This window comes from Phaethon aethereus, assembly GCF_964289735.1.
Source record: "Phaethon aethereus genome assembly, chromosome: 4".
NCBI classification, from domain to species: domain Eukaryota; kingdom Metazoa; phylum Chordata; class Aves; order Phaethontiformes; family Phaethontidae; genus Phaethon; species Phaethon aethereus.
In genome coordinates, this window is record NC_138578.1 from 15,239,202 (window position 1) to 15,266,444 (window position 27,243).

Genomic DNA, 27,243 nt, shown 5'->3' on the forward strand with positions numbered 1-27,243 from the left:
TGTCTGGTTCCTGCAGCCAGGGGAAGTGAGGGACGGTGACCTGAGCGGTTCGCTCTGGCCCCCGTTTTGGTGAATGTTTTGAGTCTCGTTATTCACAATTCGCTCGCCCCTGCTGGAGACGGTCTATCAGATTGACCGGGGGGGGCGGCGGGAGGAAAAAGTGCTTGTCTTTATTGAGACGTGCTATTTCACAGCAGCGGTGTCCTCTTTGCATTTTATTTTTGATGAGGGTGAAACAAATAGCGTTTCAGTAACAAGAGTAAATTACCTTGTCTGGGCAGCACCGTTGCGATAGCAGTTAACTTTGTATGTTAAAAGCGACTTCAGCGCTAAAAGCTGTAACAAGGGACCTATTCAGTAATTCGATCAATTTTCAACGAAGATGCGTTTTCAGTAAAGCTGCTGTAAGACGCATCGTGGTCAGTCGCTTCGCTACCCCGTGCTGCCGCTCGAAGGAGCCAAGGCCGGTGCCGGGCGCCGGCCCCTTCACGACTCGACCGGCCTCCGCTGCGGGCGGCGGTTGGCGGCCGCAACGCCGCGCCGGGGGCGCGAGCCCGCCCCACCCCGCCGCCGGCCGTTGCGCGGCCGCGCGCTCCCCTGGGCGGGGAGGGGAAGGGGCGGTGACGTCACAGCGGAGGCAGAGCCGGGAGTTGCGAGGGCGCCTCCACTCCGGCGCGAGGCGGCGGCTCGCGTCAGCGTGCTCGCTCCCGCCGCGCCGCACGCCGGGGCTCTCGCGAGAGCGGGGAGCCGGCTCGGTTCCTGGTTGGTGGGCGCTCGCCGGGCAAGCCGGGGCGGCAGCGGGGACGGGCCTCCGCCGGCGGCCGCGTACCGGGCTCAGCGCGCCGCTTCCCCAGAGCCCCCCGCCGGGCGGCCGCCCTCCCCCCAGCGCGCAGCCAGCCGGGCGCGGGCCCGGGACCCGGCGGAGCATTGTCCGCGGCGGGGATCATGTCCGCCGGGCAGCAGGCGCCGCTGCCGCCGCCGTCGCAACCGGACGAGCTGCCAGCGCCACCGCCAGGCGCCAACAGCAGCGAGGCCGCGGGGACAGGTCCCTGCGCCGCCGGCCCGGCCGGAGCCGACACCGAGATGGAGGTCAGGCGTTTTCCGCCGGCGGGTACCCCCCCCCTCCCCGGGGCCGCGGGCCCCGGCGGCGGGCTGTGGCGGCGCCGCGGTGGGGGCGCGCCCGGCTGCGCGGCGGCAGGTGTCCGCCATGCGGGACGGCGCCGGCGGGGCGTCCCTGGGCCGCGTGGGGCCGCGGGAGACAATGGAGGGGCGGGCGGGGGCGGGCGCGGGGCCGTGCCGTGCGGCGCCTCCGGGGCGCCGCCGGGCCCTGGCGGGAAGGCGGGTGGCGGGGCCGGGGAACGACCCGGCGGCTGCTGGGGAAGGGTCGGGGCGGCGGCGAGGGGGGGGGGGGGGGCGTTGCTCCATCTCTCCGCCTCCCCTCACCGCCGACCGCCGCACGCGGGCCCTGGACGCCGTGTTCCTCCGCCGGCGCCGCCGCGGGGAGGCCTCGCCGCCAGACTACTTTACGGAGTTATATTCTTGGAGATGGGGTCGCGGGGGGAGCCCCGCTCGGGAGGTGGTTCGCCGTCCTCTCCCCCGCGCCCACGTACGCGTGAAAGCGCAGAGATCTCGCTAGGCTCGTCACCCCCTCCTTGCAAGCAGCCTTTCTCCTCTCCTCCCTCCCTCAAAAGCCTTCCCATCGTTTGCGCTTCCTGCTTCAGTGATGAGCAAGTCGGCGTTCTCAAAAGCAGTAATGTTTTCTCTCTTCTAAAGTCCTTCAAAACTAGAGTGCTTCAAAACTTCTTTTTTGGGGGGATGGGGGGCTTGTTTGAGGTTTTCCTGTGGCAGCAGGTGCCTATTCCAGAAATTTCAAGGGGTTTCAGTGATTGCCTAGAGATGCAAATTTTATCGCAGCATTGTTTCTTTAATGATATGAGGAAACTGGTTGGTCCTGCTTTCAGGCTGGGTGTTTTGTACTCTGAGTCATGCTGTACAGTCCAACCGACTTGATCTAAATAAATTTGCAAATGCCATATTTTTCGGATGAGCAAGTAGCCAAAGCACTGTGGGTAATAAGTCCTGCTCGAACCTGCAAAAATAGGGCAATTCCGGGCTGGGGCTTAAGCACGTGGAGGCCGTGAAACGCGCGCTCTTGAGGTGCACGAGGGCTCTCTGTGCTGGCTAAGTTGGTTCCTTTTCGCGTGGGGAAGGGATTACATTGCGTAAAGTGACATTTCAATTGAAATAGCTTCTTGATAGTCCGGATCATCTGAGAGACTGCTTTTTCTTACTCTCCAGCTAAATTGCAAAGTTTTGTCATCTTTATTGCACCTGGTGAGGTCAGATGGCGCGCTGCTGCCTTTCTGTGTTTAGCGTGTTAGGCATTTCAGGAGAAACATGAATTTTGTACAGAAGTTCAAACAGTCCTGTGCTTGTGCTCACTGGTAGGTAGGTGGGTGTTGGCTAAAGTCAGTGGGAGATGAGTGAGAAGATTTGGGTATGAGTTGCTCCATCTCTCCGCCTCCCCTCACCGCTGACCGCCGCACGCGGGCCCTGGACGCCATAATCTGGACGCCTGGATCTTTAGCCATAACTTTTTATGCTCGGTCCTTTATAGTTTCACTGGTGAATGAAACATTTATATTGGGATTTTTCTGTTTCCACACACCTTGCCTGTCAGAGTTTTGTGAGGAAACACCCGCCCACAAACATCCCATGTTTTGCCTGCCTCTGTTTCATGTTGTTTCTTACTTTCCTGCTCCTTTTTTCTACGTTGGCTAGTAAAGACCGAATTTAGCCCAATTCTTACTTGGCTCAATTTAACAGATGGCTAATAATGGTGTTGACAGCATTTCATTTGTTTCCTTTTCTCACCCTTTCAAGAATTATTTTATACTGCCTTAGCGTGGTTTACCAGGGAAGGATAACCCCATTGTTTTTGGTTTTAAGAACAGAATATGAAGTTACACGTGGGAAATGATGGGGCAAGAGTTAACCTAGTAACAGGAGAGACAAGGATAAAACAGCCCTCATCTGAAAGCATAATTGAAGGCATTATGTCAAGGATTTGGCAGGAAGGGGATGAGGAAGGACTGCCCCCTCCAAACCAAGTTTCTATTAGTAGTGGTACCATTGGTGATTACAACAATTATTTGATTCAGTAAACTAAACGGGGAAAATGCAGTGTGTCTAAATTCCTGCTCTGTTTCCAGGACAAAACTGCAGTCCGGGTTCTTACGTAGACTTGTTGTCTTGATACAGAATGATGAGGGGTTGGGGTAATCTGGAAAAAGAAAAAAAAAAAAAAAAAAAAAAAAAAAGTGGAAACTGTGCTTGCTTCAGGACTGGAGCTGGTTCTTTCCCAGTACTCTCCAGAGCCAGCTTGAGGAGGGCTATGGCTCAGCAGCCTAGAAGCGGCATGCTGAGCTCCTGGACCACAGCTGTCTCTCTCATTCACATTGATGTGAGGCTTTAATGATGGAGCTAAATCAGATTACAGAGATCTAGCTCTGTCCCTCACCCTGTGGCAGGGATCTTTGATCCATCTCCAGGTAATTTTACAGTAAGTAATAGAAAGCTGGCTATATCAAAGCAGCAAAAAATGGCTGTGCCATTTGATGTGGATACAGAGTAATTTGAAACAAGCTTATTCTCCTTTACATGGGTATCTTCTCTTGTTCAGAAATAATTTTTTTTCTAATTCTTTTTCATCTCAGGAATCTTTTGATGATGCATCACCAGGAAAACAAAAAGAAATCCAGGAAGCAGATCCTACATACGAAGAGAAAATGGTATGTAATATTTGGGACTGTGTACAGCTGTCTAGTAGTTCTGCACTTGCTGAAAATAGACTGAGTTTTCTGCTTGTTTGAAATCTCGTGACTGGATTTATAAAACTTTGCCTAGTTATTAAAAAAATATTTAAGTAACTTGAAACCAAAAAATACCCAGAAAAAACCCCTCAGACCTTTTTCCTTTGTAGCATTTTTTTGCTGGTCCTCTGCTCTTTCTCTATATCCATTGCAGTCATTTGTGGGAATAACTGTTGATGTGTTTTGCTGTTTCTAGGAATTATAGTCCTAACAGCTTTGAGGTGCTCTAGATTTAGAAGAATGAGATAATGGGAAATACTCAAATGTCCGAGGGGAAAAAATGTCATTAAAAAGTTGTCAAGTTGCTTTTGAAGTTATTTGTAGAGTTGTCCTTCCTGTAGGCAAGGGGGACTATGAGGGGCTGAGTATTTATGTTCTTGGTCAGAAATGGAAAAATGCTCTAGGAAAGCATCCCTAAGTATTTAAATGGCTGATACCTTACTTTTTCAATTGTATGGAATCAGTTGAAGTCTAGGACCTTTCTTATATTGCTGTTGAATACAGGAAAGTAATTCCAAACTTACTTTTGAACTGCAGGAGTAGCGGTTCTTTGTAGGAAAAGTATAGTAATTTCTATTGGGGGGTGAGCAGTAAAAAGAAAAGTTTGACATAAGGCTTTGAGTAGGCACTGCATTCATTTTCAGTGGAAGTATGCTTTAGTAGGACGACTTCAAAATAGGCAGGTTCTTTCAAACAGCACAGTTTACGGGTCAAAGTAAATAAAAGTTAGCTTTCAAAATTCACAGGAGGCTGAGGAAGGATTTGCTGTTTAGGACAAACACTGACTGTAAGTCTTGGCCAATTTTTCTATCCTTCTACTTTGTTTAGACTGAATGGGATTTTGTTAGCTTTTTCTGAAATTTAATTTGTTCTCTGTGAAGCTCTAGTTAGAGTCCTAGAACTTTTGAAGATGGGTGATTCTGTGTTTCATGGGTTAGGAGAAAACTTACTGTTTTCCTTATGTTTTCAGTTTTTATAATATCCTGAACGTAAGAGATGGAGCCGTCCACTCCTCGCCATCTCATCACGTTTTCTTTCTCTGTTCCTCCCTGTTTGCCTTCCTGTTTGTAATTCCAGTGTCTGTGACTGCATGTGGAATTTCTTCATAGGAAAGTGAAACCGGTTCTTATAGTTTGCTGCTTCCTGTGTTGTTTTTTCTTGCTGCTGAAAATAACCCAGTCATCTTCTGCTAATTTCCTTGTGCTACTTACTGGCAAACTGAATAAAGTGAACTTGGGGTTGTCTCTTCTAGTTTCTAGGCAGGCATGACTACAAGGAAGAATGTATTTTACCATTGGAATAGTCAGAAGATGTGCCAGAAAGGAAAACAGGAAAAGTTGCTCTGTTGGTAGGAGGATAGCTCAAGGTTGCCGAGTACAGCCTGTTCTTGTCTGTGTCCTATCTAAAAGATACAGATAATATTTGTTAGTCTCTTAAAGGAATATTCTTAAGCACAATGAAAACTAGTTGTGGTGATGTGTGTGCAGTGACAAAACTTGCAGAAGATTCTTCACTAAAATTTTAGAGCAAGGAAGCTTTTGCAGTGGCCTTTGTATCTCTTCTCTTTTGCACAGCCAGTGAACAAGTACTTAAAAATAAGGATCAGCAACATGGGTAGCACTAATGACTTACCTAGTTTAAACTTTAGAAGCTGTTATGAAGTAAACAAAAAAACATCCTATGAAGAATAGACAGGAAGACTTGAATTCAGTGGATGTGGATTGTAGCTGTGTCAATCAAGCTTAAACTACAGTTAGAGAGAGTCTGACTCTCTTCTGGTACATACAGGATCTCTTTTCTTTGCCTCTTTCTTCTCTCACCCCCTGTCTTCCTGTCTTTTACATAGTGCAGGACTGCTTGCTTTAAAGAGGAGAACACTCACAGAGCTGGCATTGCTCTTGCAGAAGTCTGGAACATATGTTCCTTCTTACTAAGAAAATTGACTTCCTGTAACTGTGCAAGTTGCTAAATACCAGGTTATGTTGTGGCAGCTGGCAGAATGTCAGAGTGGTTGCTGTTAAGCTTGGAACTGTTTTCTGTCTTGATTGTCTGTTCTGAAGTCTTGATGCGGCCGTGGGAAGGTGTCTTAATTCCAAATGAAGCCTGTCTCAAAGGAACCGAACCTTTTAGATACTAATATTGTCTCCTGTAATCTTTTTTGCACAGCAGAAACAGCAACTCATATCAAAGGGGGCAGCCTGACAAGTTAGGCTGAGCATATCTAAGAGGTCTCTGCTGCTGAAATAGGTGTTCTGGCTTGTGGCTATGGGCTCTTCTGCCTTCTCCACCCGCTTTCATGCCAGCCCTTTTGCTTATCTGACACTGCAGTGAGGTGGTGTATGTCACTGAGCAGGCTGGAAACTAATGCGGTAGAAAATAGTTGTTGCCAGGTTGGTGAGATGAATGAGTTCATTGAAGAATCCTGTGCATGCTGGGTAGGGGTAAATTTATGGGAGCGGGACTATCATTTTTGATAGGAGAAGGTGGTTAAGGGGCCTCTGGCCATGTCTAGTGACACTCATGCAATATCTGTGCCAAAGTCAGATTGCAGTCGTAGCGCAGGTCTGTCTTGCAACTTTGATCTTACTGGGTAGCAAAGGCTAGCCTTGACCCAATGAAAGAATATTGAATCTGTCAGCAGCAGTTAAGTTGTTGATGTTAATCATCTCTTCTTTCTTATTGTAGGTATGTATACAAAGAAATGTGATTCTATATTGTTTAAAAAACATTTGTTAGTTTTTTCTTTTGAGTGCATGCATACTGTAACTCATACTTGTTCCACTTAATTTTCCTTGTCAACAGCAAACAGACAGAGCAAACAGATTTGAGTATCTGTTGAAGCAGACTGAGCTGTTTGCTCATTTCATTCAGCCTGCTGCTCAGAAAACTCCAACTTCACCTTTGAAAATGAAGCCTGGACGTCCACGAATAAAGAAGGATGAGAAACAGAATTTACTGTCAGTTGGCGAGTGAGTGATGACATGTAGGCCAGCTTGTATTGTAATTATGGATTTTATTGTACTTTAGAAGCGTAAGTTAAGCTTGCTAGTCTTTTGTCCTAATTGGGTGTGTGTTTTATGCTGTGTAATTGTGGGGTTTTGTCAGCTGCCCACCTGTAAGTTGACGGTTCTGTAAGAATTATAGGAGTTACAAGAATTTTGTGTTGGTGGTGATTCATGATTTAATCATCATTAAAAGTATTCTGGCATGAAGAAAGTGGGGGCATAAAAGTAGAGCATTTGTGGCAGTAAGTTGTAAGAGTTCATGGAGAACGTCAGTATACAGCATCTTACAGGTAGCTTGAAAATCAGAAGCCTAGAAATTTGGATTGCCTTCATTGCAGCTTGTATGGCTACACTATATCTAGCGTTTGGCACATGTTCCAGACCTCTTACATACAGTGTCATTCCCTGTCTTACAGGTAAAGGCCAGTACCGATACACACAATTTATCCCTTTCCAGTCACTTTGCTCCAATATTTGAGCCTGTTAACAACATGGTCATCTTATTTTATTAAGAAGCTAGTGGATCTAAAGAGTTAAAAAAGCAGCATTTCAGTTGATCAGCTCTAAACAGGAGTTCTTTTGAAGAATCTTGCAAGAAGCTTCTTTGGGTGTTTGCATTCTGTACTGCAATGACGTTAGATTTAATTTTGGAACAGTTTCGCATCTTTTCAGTTGAGCCAGAAACTTAACGTACTTACTTGTACTCTTTCAGCTACCGTCATCGTAGAACAGAGCAGGAAGAAGACGAGGAGCTGTTAACAGAAAGCTCCAAGGCAACTAACGTCTGCACTCGATTTGAAGAGTCTCCATCATGTGTGTTTCCTTTCCCTCCCACCCTGTTCTTTTCCTTCAAAATGTTGTTTAAAATGAAGTTTATTTTCATCCTTCCCAAGGAAAACAAATCAATATTGGGGGGCAGGAGAAGGAGAAAAAAAATCCAGCACCAGTCTAATGGGACAAAATGTGTTAGCGAGGGACTGTTTATTTTTAGTCAGGCTATAAAGATGGTCCAGTGAGTCTTGTCCTTTACAAATCCAGTTGCCATACTTTAGTTACTAGGAAAGAGCTAGCTGTTTCTAAGTCTGTCATCTTACAATTTTTACATATGTAACCTGTCTTCTTATAGAATTTAAAGTACCTAACAGCTTCCAGTTTATTTAACAGAGAATTCAGTATTCTGTTGTTTGAACGTTTGATTGTGTTCTGATTTGGGGGCTGGTGATAGAATTTCTACATGTTTTGGGTTCTTGCAGAAAACAAAGCTGTTGGAGCAGCTTGCAGAAACAAAATTAACATGTCGCTGTCTCCAATCTGCATTGTCCTTGGAATTTACTGCATGAAATTTGTTACTTGATTTTATTCAGTAGCTTAGATAATCGGTGTCAGCTAGCAGGCAAGGGATGGTGAAATTCTTTGGTAAGTTTTTACAGATTTTTTTAGTCTATTCTTTCATGTCTTTTAGATGTTAAATGGGGAAAGCTGCGTGATTATCAGGTGCGAGGATTGAACTGGCTCATCTCTCTCTATGAAAATGGCATCAATGGTATCCTAGCAGATGAAATGGTATGCCCACAGCCCATGGGGACTTGTGAACACATGCTATCGCATACAATTTTATTTCAGCTATATATGTGTTTTTTCTAATAGCACTAAATATAATATATAATTTGCCAAATCTTATTTTTCTCGTATTTAGTTTTAAGTCACTAATGTTAAAAGTGTCACAGGTATGTTAATTTAAATAAACTGTGCAGGCAGTTTTAGAACTTGGCATACAAAAAGAGAATCTGTCAACCTTTAGAGAAATAAAATTTGGTGGAGGGGAGTTGTTCTATAGAATGATGTGTCCTCTATTCTTTCCTCCAAACTGCCACTATTTTCTTACGGTATTCTCAAGCTGCCCTTGTGAAGAGAGTGTCATGTATGAAAAGAGCAACAAATGTGGGAGTGCTTCTTGTTGTTGTTAGCGTAAAATACAGATAACAGGATACGTATGTCCCATGTGGACGGATCTCAGCAGCAAGAGCTGCGCTAGTGGGCAATTTTCTGGGAAGAATGATACAAAGATAGGTGTAGCTAGAGAGCCGTGTTAAAATTTCTTTCACACCATGACCATGGACACTTCAGTCAGCACTGGCCATAGCAGCTTTTGCTTCTGTTTTTATTCTTTTTCCCTGAAAGACACGGGATGAATGCAGAAGAAATTGTATTAGTTTGGCAGGCAGGTATATTTTTGTCTTTTTAAGTTATTTTAGTTGTATCTGTTTTTCATAAGGAGCAGATAAGGAAAAACAAAAATCTAACTATATTTCAGTGTATTTCATTTCTCATACTTTCTGGTAATTTCTGTGCAATTAAAGTTCCATGAGGTAAAATAGACAAATTAATTCAAATTATCATTTAGTAACATGTTTAGTTTTGAAATGGATCAAGGATTTTTTTCAACGTATGTGCTTATGAATAGAGAAAAATTTTTTTTTCCTGAGTGCAGTAGGCTTATTATAACAAAAACGTCTGGGAAACTGTATAAGTCCTTGGATTTCTGGTATTCCAAAATCCATCTTGCGTTTAGGAGTGTAAATATTTACTATTAAATATTTTTGGCTTCATTCTTAAATATTAATCCTTTTGAACTTGTTAATGCCTTTCGCACAGCTTGTAAACGCTTTTCCACATCTTACACCAGGTGGAACGTGGTTGTTTTGAAGACAAAGACTTGAAATTTAGAAGCAAAATTAACTTGTACTGATGGTTTTTGGTTTTTTTAAATCCCGTATGTTTGAGTCATAATATTTTTTGAATTATGGAAATTACATGAATGATCTGGTTTTTGCATGTCTTCCTCAGTTTTGTTTTAATTAAAATTATACGCTGAAGACACAAGGTTTTAAATATTTGTTGAATAGAGAACAGAGCACTTAGAAAAAGTATTTCCAAAGAAACTCAGTGTTTGTTTTCTTCTTTGACATATGCAGCTGTTTACATTTATGTTTGGCTTTCTTCTCACAAGAACTGACATCACGTCGTGGCCTGTGAAAACCTTACAGGGTTCTTAATTTATTCACTTTATTTCAAGTTTCAGAGAATGCATATGTCCTGTTTGTAAAGTTCATTGACCTCTAAATAAATAATCTGAGCACACCCTAGTCTACAAAACAAAATTTCATGCAATAATGTTTTCTTGCACTTCTAAGAATGTGTCTTATTTGAAAGGTAGGGCAAAATTCCAACTTCATGATCCAAGGTTAATTAAATATGGGAAGCCATACAAGGTTTTCCTAACCAAGATTTTGATGCCTTTTGTGAGTAGCGCTGTCTTTAATATATCTCACTCCTTTGTTCAGGCTCCTGTGTCTTCTGTGTACTTACTGTTGGGGGTTTTAAAGGCGTTTCTTGTAAGAGAGATGTTTTTTCTGACACGTTAATGTCTCTTACAGGGTCTCGGGAAGACACTGCAAACAATTTCTCTTCTTGGGTATATGAAACACTACAGAAATATTCCTGGCCCTCACATGGTGTTAGTTCCAAAGTCCACTCTACATAACTGGATGAATGAATTCAAGAGATGGGTACCTACACTTCGAGCAGTTTGCTTGATAGGTGACAAAGACCAGCGAGTAAGTTTTGATGTGGTGGTTTTTTTCCGTGTCAATCCAGCATGCGATTTTGCTGTCCTTTACCCATCGTTCGAAGGGGGGGATATTACTTGGATTTGTAGTGGTTAAACAGTAAGACCTACAAGTGCTACCTACTTAAAAGATAACCAGCTTAGAACTCACATGTATGTTGCCCAGCTATTGCTTCATCACTTTACACTCCTAATTTCTTAACCAAAGGTTCTCTCTCTCTCCTTTTGTGAAAGCAATACACTGTGTAGACCAGCAAAACCTGATGAATTTTAAAATAGGAAAATGAAGTGTTTCATGTACAGTGCTGTCATTTATATGAATATATGAGTTTGTGAAAAAGTAGTTTATTTTCCGCTCTGCATAGTACGGTATGTTCTGTTGGCTGTAACAGCAGCTCTTAAGAGGATTATGGGGTCTGTCACCTAAGCTGTTTTCTGAAAACAGTTGTCAGCTTAATGTTGGAGGGGGCAAGGTGGGTTGGTTGGTAGAAGTGATACGCAAGTGGATCTTAATTTGGCTTGAATTTTGTCAATTAAAAGAGAAAATACTGTTCAGCCTCTTATGTATGGCCTTAGTATTTCAGTCATTCTCTTTTTGTTACTTCAGTATCAGTTCTTTGCTGCTTGTTTTTTTAGCGCAGCAAAGAAAATTTAAAAAACATGGAATATGATGGCACACCTGTAGGTTTGCTGACTGTTAGATTTGCGGAGTTACCCATTTATTTATCGAAGGAAGAGTTATTACTGGTGACATTAAACTTCTGCTTTTGTCAGCAGATTTTTTGTATTCTGAGGTCATCTAGCTCTATTTTCAGTTTGGTGGGTTAGAAATTACAGAAATATTGATGAAAAGTGTAAATAGTTCTGGGGGCCATTGGTTCAGTTCGGATGTTTTGTGAGGGTTTTGTTGCATTTTTTTTTAATTGAAAGTTTCCTCAGTATATTTCTTGCTATGTGAGTTAAGCTCCTGACATTTATACCTCTCTGTATTTTGAATTCTAATTACTCTTTCCACTTTTAGCCGTGGATGTCAGTGTTCTAGAAATTGTTCAGTTAGCCAAATAAAGCTGTGCTTGGGTTTACTTTTTGTATTCAAAAACTACCATTTTCTAAACATTTTAAAAAAATACAAAGCAAACCTACAGAAAATTAATTTTGAGTTCTCGTCTTACAGTTCAGCTACTGAAAACCTCATGGGTATAGGTAGTCATCTCCAGTTTCCAAAGCCGGAAGCTGAAATCCCTTCACTGCTCCGCCCTAAGGGTTTTAGCAGCTTCGGCACTGACAAAATTGTCAAGCTTTGCAATGGTTGTATGTTATAAAAATTTTGTAAAAAATGTTTTAAAATTTTAACAGTGCTAGGGCGTTCTTTTTGTTTTAGATATGACAAAGTCTCAGTAACTTAACTGTCACCTTGTTGTCTAGGCTGCCTTTGTCAGAGATGTGTTGTTGCCTGGAGAATGGGATGTCTGCGTAACATCATACGAAATGCTTATCAAAGAGAAATCAGTATTCAAAAAGTTTAACTGGAGATATCTAGTTATAGATGAAGCCCACAGGATTAAAAATGAAAAATCAAAGGTAACTTATACTTTCACAGAAAGAGACATTCGTGTGGGTTATTAGGTGGTGGTGTGGGGATTAGCAGTATTTTTATATTTGCTCGTGTTTCAATGTCTTTCAGTTATCAGAAATTGTGAGGGAATTCAAGACTACAAATCGGCTGCTATTAACCGGAACTCCACTTCAGAACAACTTACATGAACTCTGGGCACTTCTTAACTTCCTTTTGCCAGATGTCTTTAACTCATCTGAAGTAAGTCTTTATTTCTGCTAATCAAATTAAATGAACTTTGCTGGTTTTCCAGATTTGAAAATAGACCTGAATATGTGTAGTTAGCAGTATCAGTTACCGATAACGATAGATTGACAGTTAGAAATGTTTCCGGAATTGTGAAGTATAGTAGGGTAGACTATTTTTTTCAGCTTGGCCATTTTTAAGGGCTGTGGTGAGCTTAGCAGCTATAAGAGTATTTAAAATGACAGCCTGAAGATGATCTCTACTGCGATTCAGAGTAGGTTTAAATATTGTGATGGCTAAACCAACTAACTTTGTTCTTATATTTAAGTATAAGTTACCTGGCTGTTTATCTAAGACTTCTTTTCTGTGAGTTGGGACATACTGTATAATGAGCAATAGACTTCACAAAGTGAAGCGTATGCTTAACTGCTTCGACGGTGAATCGGGAGTGTAACGTCTGTAGAAAGCGAAGCCTTTTGGTGCATGACACCAAAATTCTACTCCTTCCGTTTCATTTTTCATCAAATGCCGCGGTAGTACACTTCTTCCAGATGGAATTTGTCCAGTGGAGTAATAAGAGTGAATCTTTTTCAACAGAAAGGAACTTGCATATTGATTTTTTTTTTTTTTTTTTTAATTTTTTTCCCCTTCCAATGGTACGGAGCGGGGTTTTTTTGTTGTTGATTTTTTGGTTTTTTTGGAAGATGATGCATTATAGCTTTCCGTAGAAATAGACCAAAAAGGGTAATTTGTTTTTTTTACTTACTGCCTATGTAAGAGTATCACTTGAGTTGTATTTCTTCACCATTGTAATGACATCGCACCTTGAAAGGAAACCTCTTACATACCAGTGATTTTGTTGATACAGGACTTTGATTCATGGTTTGATACAAACAACTGTCTAGGGGATCAAAAGTTGGTGGAACGTCTCCATATGGTAAGTCTTTCTGCTTTTTGTGGAAGTGTTACGTTTACCTAAATTAGGTTCTAAATAATTATTCTAACGCTTGTTGTGAAAGAATATTAGGGTAAGTTAGCTTATTCCAGAAACTATGGTAGACCTTCAGAATAGGTTGGTGAAGCTCAGAAGATGATCTGTTTCTTGAAAAGGAAATTGCTTTGGAGGGGAGAGAAGGGTCGATAGTTCTGTCTTTCAGGGTTCTGAAGTGCTTACAGTAGAAATACTGGCTATGAACAGGTGATAAATACTTCAGTCAAGCAAAATTTAGAAAGAATCAAGGGGCATAGAACCATCTGAAAGATGCTTTTGGCCTAATCTTAGTCTTCCAAAGAAAGAGCGTGTATATATTCCCATGTACAATAACCTGTTCATGTAGATTGCTTTTTCAGATGATCTGGTAATAGGTCTGGTGGTTGAGCATTTACGATAGAGGATATCTGCACTGCTTTTGTCGGTTGACCTGTTCAGTATTTCAGTTTCCAAAATATGTTTAATGATGCAATCTCTTTCAGGTGCTACGACCATTCCTGCTACGTCGCATTAAGGCTGATGTAGAGAAAAGCTTGCCTCCAAAGAAGGAAGTTAAAATTTATGTGGGTCTCAGCAAAATGCAACGCGAATGGTAATTCACAGACTTGACTGTGCAGTGGTTAAGGCTTGGAAGGAACGTGCTGCTTGTGACTTGGTTGTTGCGTGGAAGTTGATTTAATTCCTTCTGGTGTACTCCCAACTCATATGTATTTCCTTGTGATGCTTTTGTGATGACAAAAACCATGCATATCAGGGAGAGTTACCCCATGAACTGAGGGGGAGGATGGGCTTTTGACTGCACTTATCGGTTAAAGAAAGGCCCACCTTGTGTTAGAGTTACAAAAGTTTTTTCTGTCTTTGTTAGGTATACACGAATCTTAATGAAGGATATAGATATATTGAATTCAGCTGGGAAGCTGGACAAAATGAGACTGTTGAATATTCTCATGCAGTTGCGAAAGTGTTGCAACCATCCGTATCTCTTTGATGGAGCAGAACCTGGTCCACCTTACACAACGGATATGCATTTGGTCACCAACAGTGGCAAAATGGTAGTATTGGACAAATTGCTACCTAAGTTGAAAGAACAAGGTATGCGTCTTGTCGTCGTCGTTTGGTTCAACGATAAAAATGAAAATCAGCGCTGCTTAATGTTTCCATGTATCCTGAGTGAAAAACAGCACGCTTTAGCCAGGATTATTGTTGGTTTCCAGCATGATACCAGCTTGTCAAGAACTGTATCTTAAGTAGTTGATACAGAAACAATTTGTGAAGTGCTTTCATAAATAATTGGACCAATAGTTCTTTATGGCTTTTTGTGATGGTGAAGTGTTTTGGTTTTTTTTTTTTTTTTCATCCCAGCTAAATTGAGACCACAGAAATATCAGTTGGTCTGGGCTTTAGGTTTTCTTTCTTAGCATTACTAGCTGTTTGAAACCTAATCGTGCGGTATTTTAGCCTCTCCTTTGGTTTGCCATGAAGTACCACTTCAGAGTCAAAGTCTTCATGTAGGGTTAAGGTCAAATCCCGTGTGAAATGTTGGTCTTTCTCGCTGGATATGATTTTGAGCAACACCTGAGTTTTTTTCAGTGAATTCTTTAAGGCGTGAAAACATGGAGGAACACTCAGTTATTGTAGAGTTATTTGGTAGCAGGCACAAAGCTCTGGAATGCATTACCGTAAAACTCAGTTGCCGCAGAATTTTTTGACTCTGGAATAAATTTTTAACTCATTATTTTAATGAGTATGCTTATGGAAGTAACTGGGCTAAAGGAGCGAAGAAGAGTTTGTTACTGGGGAGGCGTTGCAGAAAAATAAAACCAAATCCAAACCTTAGCCTTAGGTAATATAAAAGTAACCTGTACTGAGTATCCGAGTATCATTCAAGCAGCTGTGGTGATACGTGTCACTGTAAGACTAAAAAAGAAAAATTCAGTGGGTACTGTGCTTTTTTTTTTTTAATATTGGTTTCTTTCTGCTATTGAAAGAAATTGCCCTGATCTTAAATCAAATGATCATCTTAAGCAAAAGAGTGTTCCTTATTAGACCTTGAGTCTAAAGGAAAAAAAAAAAAAGATGCTAGGAGAAAATAGGTGGAAGTGGAAGCTTTGTAATATTCTGTGTTTTACTTAAATCTCTTAAGTAGGTGGGAAATGTTTGTATGTATATGTGTAAGTCACTGTACTTTTACATTTTTTCGGAGGTTGTTGGCAGGTAAGTAAACTGACAAGTTTTTAAGACGACAAGTCTTTATACTCCTTGATGATTTTATATTTGTGTTATCATCTTACTCTGCGGTGTCTGGGAACATTTTGATAAGGAGTATGACAGAAAACAAAAGCAAAAAGGCAGCCACTAACTAGACTCGAGTACACAGTAAGGCAAGCAAGGCCCTTGGCAAGCACAGGAGCCTGCCAGTTAGTAGCTAAACAGCTAGAACAGCCATGAATTCGGTGTAGCACACTCTAGTCACGTCTGCTGTTATCTGGAACCCTTCAAGCCCCACGTTGGCCACCATAAAGGACTGTTGCAGTTTAGCTCCAGTAGGCAGCTAAGCCCCACACAGCCGCTATGATAGCAGCGGCTGCAGCCCTGCATTATATATTGGGTTCTGAAATTCTAAGTACTTTTCTTCTTAGTACATGGAGCTGCTCTCCTTCCTTTTCTGGTAACGCAAACTTGCAGAGTTTTGATAAATCTCAATTTTTGGTGAAAGCATAAAAGGAAGCTTTTTACCCAAACAGGTTCAAGAGTCTTAATCTTCAGTCAGATGACTAGAGTCCTAGATATCTTGGAAGATTACTGTATGTGGCGAAATTATGAATATTGTAGACTGGATGGACAAACACCGCATGATGAGAGACAGGTATTTAAATTTTTAAGTATTTCACTTAAGTAAAAGTTGTACTTGTAAAACATTTGGTTCAACTGATATGTTCCTTTTATTTATTTAGGCATCTATTAATGCATATAATGAACCTGGTAGCTCAAAATTTGTGTTCATGTTGAGTACACGGGCAGGAGGTCTTGGAATCAATTTGGCTACTGCTGATGTTGTAATTCTGTATGATTCAGACTGGAATCCACAAGTAGATCTTCAAGCTATGGTAAGAATCCAGCCAGAAGTTGCGTTCTTTTTTTCTTCTCTTTCTTTCTCACAGAACTTTCCTAGAAAGGTGTGGGTGGCATGATACAGTATTTCCAAAATAAATTGGTATTTTTCGTGTTTTAGGACAGGAGTAATACTTTAAGACTGATTTTTCAGTTCCAGTGCAGCTTCCGCTGTGTGGAGCCTTTAATCACATTTCGGATATTGTTGTGGTTTAACCCCAGCCAGCAACTAAGCCCCGCACAGCCACCCGCTCACTCCCTGCCCAGGGATGGAATGGGGGAGAATCAGAAAAGTGAGAAAACTCGTGGGTTGAGATAAAGACAGTTTAACAGGTAAAGCAAAAACCGCGCACGCAAGCAGAGCAAAACAAGGAATTTGTTCACCACTCCCCATCGGCAGGCAGGTGTTCGGCCATCCCCAGGAGAGCAGGGCTCCATCATGTGGAACGGTTACTTGGGAAGACAAATGCTGTAACTCCGAACATCCTCCCCTTCCTCCTTCTTCCCCCGGCTTTATATGCTGACCTTGACGTCATGTGGTATGGAATATCCCTTTGGCCAGCTGGGGTCAGCTGTCCCGGCTGTGTCCCCTCCCAAGTCCTTGTTCACACCCAGCCTACATCCTGCTGGGGTGGTGTGAGGAGCAGAAAAGGCCCTGACTCTCTGTAAGCGCTGCTTAGCAATAACGAAAATATCCCTGTATCATCAACACTGTTTTCGGCACAAATCCAAAACACAGCCCCGTACTGGCTACTATGAAGAAAATCAGCTCTATCCCAGCCAAAACCAGCATAGGTATACAGTGATTTATGCAGTGGAGAATGCTGAGTGTATGCTAGAGTACTCTTAGTAGTACTGAATGAGGATAGCCTTTGTTGTTTTTAAAAAAGAAAAGATCTAGCATGGTATGTGTTAATCCCAAAACCATAAAGCTTTACTTGTGTGGGGAGTGGAGGTGAATGTGTCTACACTGTGTTCTCTGATCCTTGGGAAACGAGACAAAGAAAAGCTGAAGTAAGCTTTTCAAAACCTGCTTTTATGGTGGTGATAAGTGAAGCTCCTTTTAGCAACCATCCTTAATTTATCTGCATGCATCTGCAACCTCAGGAGTAGTGTTAAGAACACCATTGACAGCATAAGAAAGTAAAGCTGTTTTTAAAACTGCCAATATTTTTTGACAAATGAGGCCCTTCAGTGACAAATCTTGGAAATTTATTTTTAATTATTTCAGTTAAGCTGTAGGTTCTCAAGTAGTCTAGCAAAAAATCAGTTCAAAAGAATGATGGAACCAGTGTCTGGAAGCTAAAGCGAGAGAGTTCCAGCTACCGCTAAAGAGTATGCTAATTCTCACAGTGGTTAATGATTTGCCAGTCAGGTGAGGTGGTGCATTGTATTTTTCCTGAAATATTCATGGCCCAACTGAACAATTTTGAGAAAGGTAGCTTTTGGTCAGTACAGAGATAATTTCTTAAATACTTTGATTTTCACAGAAGGTTACATAAGGTCAGAAGCATCCAGTCTTCTCCCCTGTGTGATTTAGCTAAAAAGCCCAACTCTAACACACCTTGTATTTGGGTATGACATCTGGAGACATACATTTAAAAAACACCTCAAAACTTGTAATGGGGATAAGAATGTGCTATCTTGGGTAGTCATGTTAACTGGCTGCGTATAAAGATTCAACTAACCTACGCTGTTCTGTTTTGTAAATTAGTATGGTGAAACTAATGAAAATTGAAGACTAATTACATAGTCGTGCTGGAAACCAAGTACTGAATTTTTTGTTGTTACTGTTTGTTTTTCATGCCTAGGATCGAGCACACAGAATTGGCCAAACAAAGACGGTGCGAGTGTTCAGGTTTATCACAGACAATACAGTGGAAGAGAGAATAGTGGAACGTGCGGAAATGAAACTCCGGCTAGATTCCATAGTCATTCAGCAAGGCAAGTATATGAAGGCAATTTGTTTGCACTTATGATGCGAGTCTCTTCTTTTTTTTGCCACTTGTAAACTATGGCAAAATCAGCTAGTAAGAATTAATGGGAATGGTGCTTTTGCCTCAGCTGAACTCTGAAGATAGAGTGCAAGGGCCTGATCCACTCGAACATTCATTTTACTGTAGGGGTAGGCTTTTCCTCGCTACATTTTTGATTGCCTCCCTGGTGAGATGTATGTACAAGTGGATATAGTCAGATTTTTCACTTTTTTTTTAAAGCACTCAGATTCTCCTTTGAACGGGAGAAATTAATGCCTTGCCTTTTTTTAATAGACAGGGAGAAGTGATGACGGTGTAAGCTTCTTGGTTTACTTGATTGGAATTGGGAACTTTATGTTTGAAAAAAGGATTCAATAAGGTTTAGTCTGGAAATTGTGAAAACAGGCACCATAAAAAAGCTTATGTGGAAGACCTTGCATTCAAAATGATGTTGTTAGAACACAATTAATGTATAATAAAGTAAACGCTTGTGGTCCCTGCCTGGATTTTGCTGGCGTTTGGTTTGTTGGGTTTTTTTTTCTTCTTCATTTGGAATTTCCTTTACTGAGAGAAGAGGATATAGCTTTAACTTGGAAATGCAAGGGAGGGAAAAATCATGTATTGCTTCTCCTGTAATGTAAACTCCTTCAGCTAGCTGCTACCTCCAATGCTTTTGTCTTCAGGAAGACTGGTGGATCAAAACCTGAATAAACTTGGGAAGGATGAAATGCTGCAAATGATTAGACACGGAGCGACGCATGTGTTTGCCTCAAAGGAGAGTGAGATTACAGATGAAGATATTGATCACATTTTGGAAAGAGGGGCAAAGAAGGTGAGATAAAGTGTAAAAAAACAGAAGCCCGCCTGCAGGCTTGACGTTGATGGCGAGATAGTATATCCCTAGATGATAACTTGATTGTAAGCTGGAGAGAATAGGGTTTTTGCAGTTGAGGGTTTTCATATTGGCTCAATGTGTGTGTTTTTTCTATTGTTGTGAGTGAGTAAGTAAGTGAGGTGTTTTAGAATGAAGTACCTTTGAACACTGCTGATGTTCTTTTCTCTCTCCTCCAAGACTGCAGAAATGAATGAAAAACTTTCAAAGATGGGTGAAAGCTCACTCAGGAATTTCACAATGGATACAGAGTCCAGTGTGTATAATTTTGAAGGGGAAGACTACAGAGAAAAACAGAAGGTAACGCTTAAATTTCTTTTGGAGGAAGGCGCTAAGTTGTATGATTGAACTGTATTTCTCGACGAAGTGTTGGTTAAAATACAATATAATGTATAAAAACAGTTTTTATAAGTCTTATTTAATGAAGTAGATGTAGACCTAGCTGGTCTGAATATTTTGCAAGGCTTCGTCTTAATATTTTTTTGGGGTGGTGGGATTTGTTTTTATAGATGGCATTTACAGAGTGGATTGAACCACCTAAACGGGAAAGAAAAGCCAATTATGCGGTGGATGCTTACTTCAGAGAGGCTCTTCGAGTCAGCGAGCCAAAAGCACCCAAGGTGAGTTGGACTAAATGAAAAAACTAAATTGTTCAGGTACGCATGATAAATGGCTAAAGCTCAAATTGAGAAATTGGTCTTTATTCATAAAAACTGCTCCAGTCACTCCTATAAATTGAGGCGGCGATGTAAATTTAGAAAAATCCGAAGGACTTGAGACAGCTTCTGTGAGAAAAAAGTAAGAGCAGGGTGAAACATGTAAGATGGTTGGAGGGCAAGACCAAAGAGTTTCTTGTTTTATTTTTACTTAAGCAGCTGTGGATTTTCCCTGCTGCTGCTCAGAACACCTGAGCTTTGTTCAAGGGGCTGCATGTGGGACTCTTTCCCAGCTGCAGCCTCCTCCCAAAGGACCCTCTCCCCTTTTCTCACGGGGCGCTTAACTTTTAGAATTCTTCATGGTTGTAGCTGTCTCTTGCACGGTGTGGCCTTTTGGTTTGGTTTTTTTGGTTGTTTTTTTAGTAAAGACAGTGCATTTTTTTAAAAATGGAGCTTGCTTTTTTTAAAACTGAAGTGGGTTACTACAAGCAAACAGATTCTGGATGCGAAAGGGAATCAACGCAAACTTTGTATGTATGTATTTCAGGCACCCCGGCCTCCAAAACAGCCAAATGTACAGGATTTCCAGTTCTTTCCCCCACGCCTGTTTGAGCTATTGGAAAAAGAGATTCTCTACTACAGGAAAACGATTGGGTACAAGGTAACGGAAGAATTCACGCATTGCCACAGTTTACTGCAACATTAGGAAAATACGTACTTGTCCTGCCCTTCACACTAATACAAATGAAGGGAAATGAGGTTGAGCTGAACAAATGATTGGGTTGGTTACATTAACAGCAAAGTGACAATTAACAATTACCTGTGAAAAATTCATCAGGTTTTGCATTTTGTAAAATTTTTCAGGTACCTCGTAATCCTGATCTCCCCAATGCAGCCCAGGCACAAAAGGAGGAACAGCTTAAGATTGATGAGGCTGAACCTCTTAATGATGAAGAACTAGAAGAAAAAGAGAAGCTTCTAACGCAGGTATAGTTGGGTCTTTCTTTAGAAAGACTGACAGCAGCTGAAGCTTGCTTTGTGTGTTACAGCACTAGAGGGGAACATTTCTTGGTCATCGGTTCATACTGAAAAGAGGTTTAGCGTTAGGTTTGTCGTGGGCCCGGACACCTTTGAAGAACACGCGCCAAAGTGGCGTATCCAGGTTCTACTGAATCTGATCTGTGTTCTGTGTATTTTAAGCCTGAAGAGTAAGAACTAAGCCTAGCGTCAGTCTGGCTTCCCAAGTTTGCGTTGACTGTAGACTCTGATGTCTTTGCTCAGCTGTGGGACCTTGCAGACTGGCTGCAGCGCTTGAACGTGCTTCTTGCCACATTGGCAGAAGATTGGCTTTGAATAAATAAAGTAAAGTAAAGTACCGCTCCTGCGTGGAAGTGAATCCTGCATGGTCAGTCTTCCTAAGCTCTCTTTAAGAGAGCTATAAGCTGAATAGGGATGTAATTAGGTAGCATGTACATTTAAATAATTTAAACCAGGTTAATTAATGCCTGTTATGCCTTATTTGGGTGTTACATTTTCATGTTGTATTTTGCGGGGAGCAATTACGGGACGAGGTCTCTTGTTTGAGTAGTGCACTATGAAGAACAGTACACTCAAGTAAGCTGTGGCTAAGTCATAATGTGGCTGGCAGAATGCTTTACTCTTTGTAAAAGTTAAGTTAAATTAGTTACTGCTGCTGTGAAATCAGCCCATTTGGGCAGCTGCTAATTTCAGCATTACCATTCTTGTCCCTGCTGAACAGCATCACAAGACAGCTTCAGGCCTCCTGAGGGAGAGGGACCCGGGGAAGTGGCTGATGGTGCGTGTTTGAGAGGCACCTGGGGAGCCTTTTTGACAAAACAAAACCGTCACAGAGACTGTTGCTTCACTCACTTACTTGGGGTTTTTTCTTTCTCCTCCTTAAAAAGTGATCCCATGTTCTCTTTCAGAGAATAGTGGTAGGAGGGATTCATTGAGGAGCCTGAAGGACTCCTCTGTGCAAAAAACTAGTGGGTACGTACGTACTTAGAGAACCAGTGCTAATCATCAGCATTCTGCAGTATGTAGATGGAGTGACTGCAGTAGAGCAAGAGTTTTTCCACAACCATTAAACTGCAGAGAAAGCAGCAGAGGTTTAATACTGTTGGAATGATTGATGTGGTACAGGCCATTTAAAGAAATCTGTTGATACACATTTTGGCGAGAGACAAATAACTGAACTTCTGTGCAATGTTTCCTTTTGGTTGCTATAAAGGGATTCACTAACTGGAATAAGAGAGATTTTAACCAGTTCATCAAAGCTAATGAGAAGTGGGGCCGGGATGACATTGAAAACATAGCACGAGAAGTAGAAGGCAAAACCCCAGAGGAAGTCATTGAGTATTCAGGTAACTAACTTACAGTGGAAGCAGTCAATGCTGTGGGTCGGTACCTAATGCTGCTTTCTTCGTTTGAACTGCCTGTGAACCTCTTGAAGACTTTCTGGGTAGAATTGTACCAATGGATTTATTTGGGATCTACTGGTCTAGATTTTACCATGTTTAGCCCCTGCATAATGAAAAGCTGTACTAAAATGTGCGTGCAAACTGTTACCGACCCACTTTAATAGATCCTAAATGTGCTCTAACTGCATAGTGCTGTATTTAATTCTTCTTAATTTTTGCAAACAAAAAGCTGAGAAACGATGCTTAGCCGGAGAGATTTTGTTTTTCCTTGTATTCACTAACCAGTGGTTTTCTGGAATCTTTACACCTTTATTACCTCATCCTCATCAAGAGTGGCATGCAGTAAGCATTTTGTGACTGAAGATGTAATGGCCATTGGTTTCTGTATCCTAAGTCCACTTGGCTACTTACCTCTGATGTCTCGGAATTGTATTCTGCTGTAGTGCAAGGGCCTGGGACTAAATTTCTAAAGGTATATAGCAGTTTACAGATGTGAAAAATTCTTTAAAAGAAACTTAAACCCCTAATTGTCTTCTGCTCTTGTCTTTGGCCACTCCGTTGCCCTCCCGCTTCCCTCTGTAAAAATGTATGGCAGTTATATCAGTTTCCATTTCAAAAAGCTTTTTCCTTTGAGAAGGAGATTGGGTGAGAAAAACCTTTCTGGCCTGTACCGCACCTCATTTAAACTGAGGGCTCCTCTATCTACCCCCTTCAAAATAGCATTTGAAATACTGCAACACACGAGACCAGGGAGTTCCTTATCAGGTCAAGAACGCCTGCTTTTATTACAGCAGTAAGTTCTGGCAGAAGGAAGTAACCTCTAGCATCTTTTTTTGAGGTAAAACCAAAACCCAAAGCCTAACTTTGATAAGAAACTAACCAGTTGTTCTTGTCTTAGCTGTGTTCTGGGAAAGATGCAATGAACTCCAAGACATAGAGAAGATCATGGCTCAGATAGAAAGAGGAGAAGCCAGAATTCAGAGGCGAATCAGCATAAAGAAAGCACTTGATACAAAGGTACCTTTGCTGTGTTTCTAGCTCCCTTTTTCCCCTTGCGCCAGGGAGGCAAGATGCAGGACTCCGTGTCTAGCCCAGATTACTCACGGATGAAGACAAGGCGTTGGGCCATGGTATTTGCCTCCTTTGCACATTCCCCAGCAGTTGCTTCCTGCAGCTTTCCCATTCCATGGAAGTGCTGTCCTGGCTGAGAGCTATGACGGTAACTGTAGGTATGGCCTGATGTCTTGGGACGTATAACAAACTCCCAACAGCTACGTGCTGCTTGAAGAAGCAGAATTTTTTGGACCCGTGTAACTGACAATCACACAGACAGACACATGCACACAGACATGCAGACCCACGCACACACAGATACAGAGACATGCTTAGATGCACACAGACACAAACATGCAGCCCCACATGCACGTGGGTGCAGACACTTATGCAGACACAGAACACACAGGCACACACACAGGCAGAGACATGTGCACACATGTGCCCACATGCAGACAATGCACACACAGACAGAAACATGGACACACATAGACATGCATGCACACTCAGACACCCATACACAGACACATGTTTAGCACACTTACTTAAACGAGGGGGGAAGACTTACCAAGCAGAGGGGGCTTTCATTCTGGTCTGTGTCACCAGCCAGGGTTTGGAGCAGCATGTTAAGACAGTGTCTCAGAATTTTCCCCCCACTTCAGGTTTAACTAGTTAGTTAGTTATCTCTTCTAGGGCAGTCGGGGAAGAACAGCATCTGACTCGATTAATCAGAGTGCAGCTGCAGCATGCGCTACAGTCTCACGTACCTTTTTACTCTTCCCCGCATTTTGACCATACCTGAGGATTTGTATGTATGTTAACAAGGATCGTTGCTATTTGAAGCCTGGCAGATGGTGGCTATTTGCAAAGGTAGCGACAGGTCTGCTGTTAAGCAAAAGATCAGAGACAAAGCTGTCCTAACCCAAACGTACCATTTTAGGTGGCGGTAAATGCCCTAGCTAGAGCCCACGCTTCCTTACATGTGGTGAGTTAGCACCAGAGAGCACGGATGATCTACTTTTCTGACTTGGTGCTGATCACGCGATGTATTGCTTTCATCTAAAACAGTTCCATGCTATTTCTGAACTTTTATATGATCTTACTTGTTTTGTTTAGATTGGCAGATATAAAGCCCCTTTCCACCAGCTAAGAATATCATATGGTACCAATAAAGGGAAGAATTACACTGAAGAGGAGGATCGCTTTCTAATCTGTATGCTTCACAAGCTAGGATTTGATAAAGAAAATGTCTATGATGAATTAAGACAGTGCATCCGAAACTCCCCGCAATTCAGATTTGACTGGTTTCTCAAGTCCAGAACTGCAATGGTATGTACTGCTCTGCTTTGCTTTTTGTTCGTGAATGCCCATGGCACCACACCAACCAGGCTAATTTAATAGCTAATTAAATATAGGAATACTGTGGTATGTGCATCTGTACAGCACACAGAATTTTTATAGACTTCCCTCTACAACTGTAGAGGATGGCAAATGCAGTAAACCAAAAAGCCCAAGGTACCGTTTTTCAAAATCAACATGAATTTGATTTAAATATGTTTATAAAAGGCAAATATCTGTGATCAGATCCATTCCTGTGAAGCCAGCCAGCAACTATAAAAAAATGTATTTCATTCCTTTTTCGCTCTGCCAAGATACAGCAAAAAGCTTACCTACTTACAGGCATTCCCAATACGATTTTTATGTTAAGTGGCTGCCCAATATAGTGAGTATCTTGTGTGATTTAGGAGCTGCAAAGGAGATGCAATACTTTAATCACCCTAATTGAAAGGGAAAACATGGAACTGGAAGAAAAGGAAAAGGCAGAAAAGAAGAAACGTGGACCAAAACCATCTTCGGTAAGATCTGAAAAGGCATTTCTGTGGAAGAACTCATGTGAAGACAGGGTGCTTTTCTAGCTGTCTAGGAAGAGCAATATCTAAAGTTAAAGTTATCTATAAACAACAAGAAACCTTCTAGGGCAAGGTTAAGGGCTGCTTAAAGTTCATGCTGTCATTCCACTAGCACAGGAAAATAAGTTTAGGTTCTAAAGTGTAGCTCACACGCTTTGGGTCACAGAGTTGGTACCCTATATAGGTGGTTTACCCTGATAAAATAAGCCAGAGATTTGGCCTTTTGATTACTTCATATCCCTAAAGAAATGGTACGTTTACCCCTGAGGGATACAGAGGTGTTGCAAACCACTCGTTGCACCCTGACAACGCTACAGGTCTCTTCACGAGTGTTCCCAGGTAGACTCTGCTGTCTGCCATCGCTGTCCTTGTATGGGGGACAGGCCATGAAATGGGCTTCTAGAGCTCGATTTGAGAAGACAGCCCATAATATGCTTGACTACTCTCCTTGCTGAGTACGCAGGCCTGTGTCGTAAAGGAAATACCAGCTCTACCCCTTTTCTTGCCAGGATGTGTTGTTCAAGTTGTTGCCTAGAACTAGGGTTGTACCAAAACCTTTTAGAAGCACAACTTACATTGCAGATTTGCAGAAATCGGTAAAGAGTTTCTTAGACTATTCAAGTGCACAGAATATTTAAACAGGTATTTAGAAATACCATTTCATAAATAGGAAGCTTTGTAAGATTCTTACTTGGTTCTATAGACTTTTTACCTCTACAAAATTGTACTCTTCCGGAATTGGAAGAATCCAAAATGACGACTATCCTGTTTGCCCTGTGACAACGTTTGCAATTTATCACATTTTCACGCTGCCAGGGTGTAAATCGTCTCCATCTGCTTGGGCTTGAAATGCTGTGCTTGCTTACAAGCTTCTTGTATCATGCTAACTTAATTATTAAAAAACTTACCTTACAGGCACAGAAACGCAAAATGGATGGTACTCCTGATGGCCGTGGAAGAAAAAAGAAGCTAAAGCTGTGAACACAGAATTTTTGTAATCACTAAATTTAAAAAGTAGTTCTTTAATTTACGGGTCTTCATAAGATGTACTGTATAATGCTCAACTATTATGTCATTAAAGGACATCGGGTTCATCTGTTTACTGAACTAGAAACATAGTACTTAGTTTCACTTTTTTAAATGCAACAGCTGTGCTGAATTTTTTTTACCATTAACACTTGAAGTAATAAATAGGCTTCATTTATTAATAAGGCTGAACGTGACTTTTTTATTACTGTTTCTACTGGAATACCTCTATGTATTTAGCCATCCCCCAATTTTTTCCCTCTTAGGGTGTCGTGAACACTTTTTCCATTGCGACCACTAGAACAATTTAGTTGCATTTTCTTGTTACAAGCCACCTGCAGTGAAACCCTGATTCAGTGGCTCTGACCTTACCTTTATTGAGCTTACTTTTACTGCACAAATACACTCTGTTCTTTGACATCAGTGGAAAGGCCAGGTATTTACCTCAAGAACTAATGATCGACAGCCATACAGATCAGAACAAAAGGATAACGTTTTTCTGCTTAAAACATGTGCCAGAAGAAAGGTAAGCCAGTCAGTCGTGCTGAGGTTTGTACTCAATTAGAACGGCCTAAGAATGGCAGAATTGGTTTTATTCGCAAACAGCAACATGTCGGAACAGTAACACAGTACGTAAAACCAGCCCCCTTCTCTCAAACAGCCATGGTGAATGCAGAGTCTGATGACTGGGAAGAACCGGTGCTGCTTCTGGGGGTAACTGTCCGTCAGTCCCCACTGTTCATGCTGTTCCTACGCCGTCCTCTCCTTTGTGTGTATCTGGCATATAATGACAGATGAAATCAGGTGTTTCTCAAGGCCGTTATATTATGTGGCATGATTTTGTCATTTTCTGGGAAAAAAAACCTCAAGCAAACAGAACA

General features: G+C 41.8%; 1 protein-coding gene across 1 annotated transcript; it reads left to right on the top strand.

Annotated features, from left to right (window-relative positions):
- Positions 1-945: 945 nt before the first annotated feature.
- SMARCA5 (SNF2 related chromatin remodeling ATPase 5) lies at positions 946-26,389 on the top strand (the record flags this gene model as incomplete). The annotated part of the gene is made up of 24 exons (XM_081999706.1): positions 946-1,089; positions 3,717-3,791; positions 6,675-6,841; positions 7,590-7,690; positions 8,340-8,440; positions 10,315-10,494; positions 11,931-12,086; positions 12,190-12,321; positions 13,175-13,243; positions 13,780-13,889; positions 14,163-14,389; positions 16,042-16,163; positions 16,252-16,404; positions 18,220-18,356; positions 19,072-19,216; positions 19,457-19,576; positions 19,786-19,896; positions 20,480-20,593; positions 20,797-20,919; positions 22,184-22,316; positions 23,272-23,390; positions 24,543-24,755; positions 25,172-25,282; positions 26,252-26,389. The coding sequence occupies 24 exons, from the start codon at positions 946-948 to the stop codon at positions 26,315-26,317; spliced, it is 3,129 nt and encodes a 1,042-aa protein (XP_081855832.1). The 3' UTR covers positions 26,318-26,389.
- Positions 26,390-27,243: the final 854 nt, after the last annotated feature.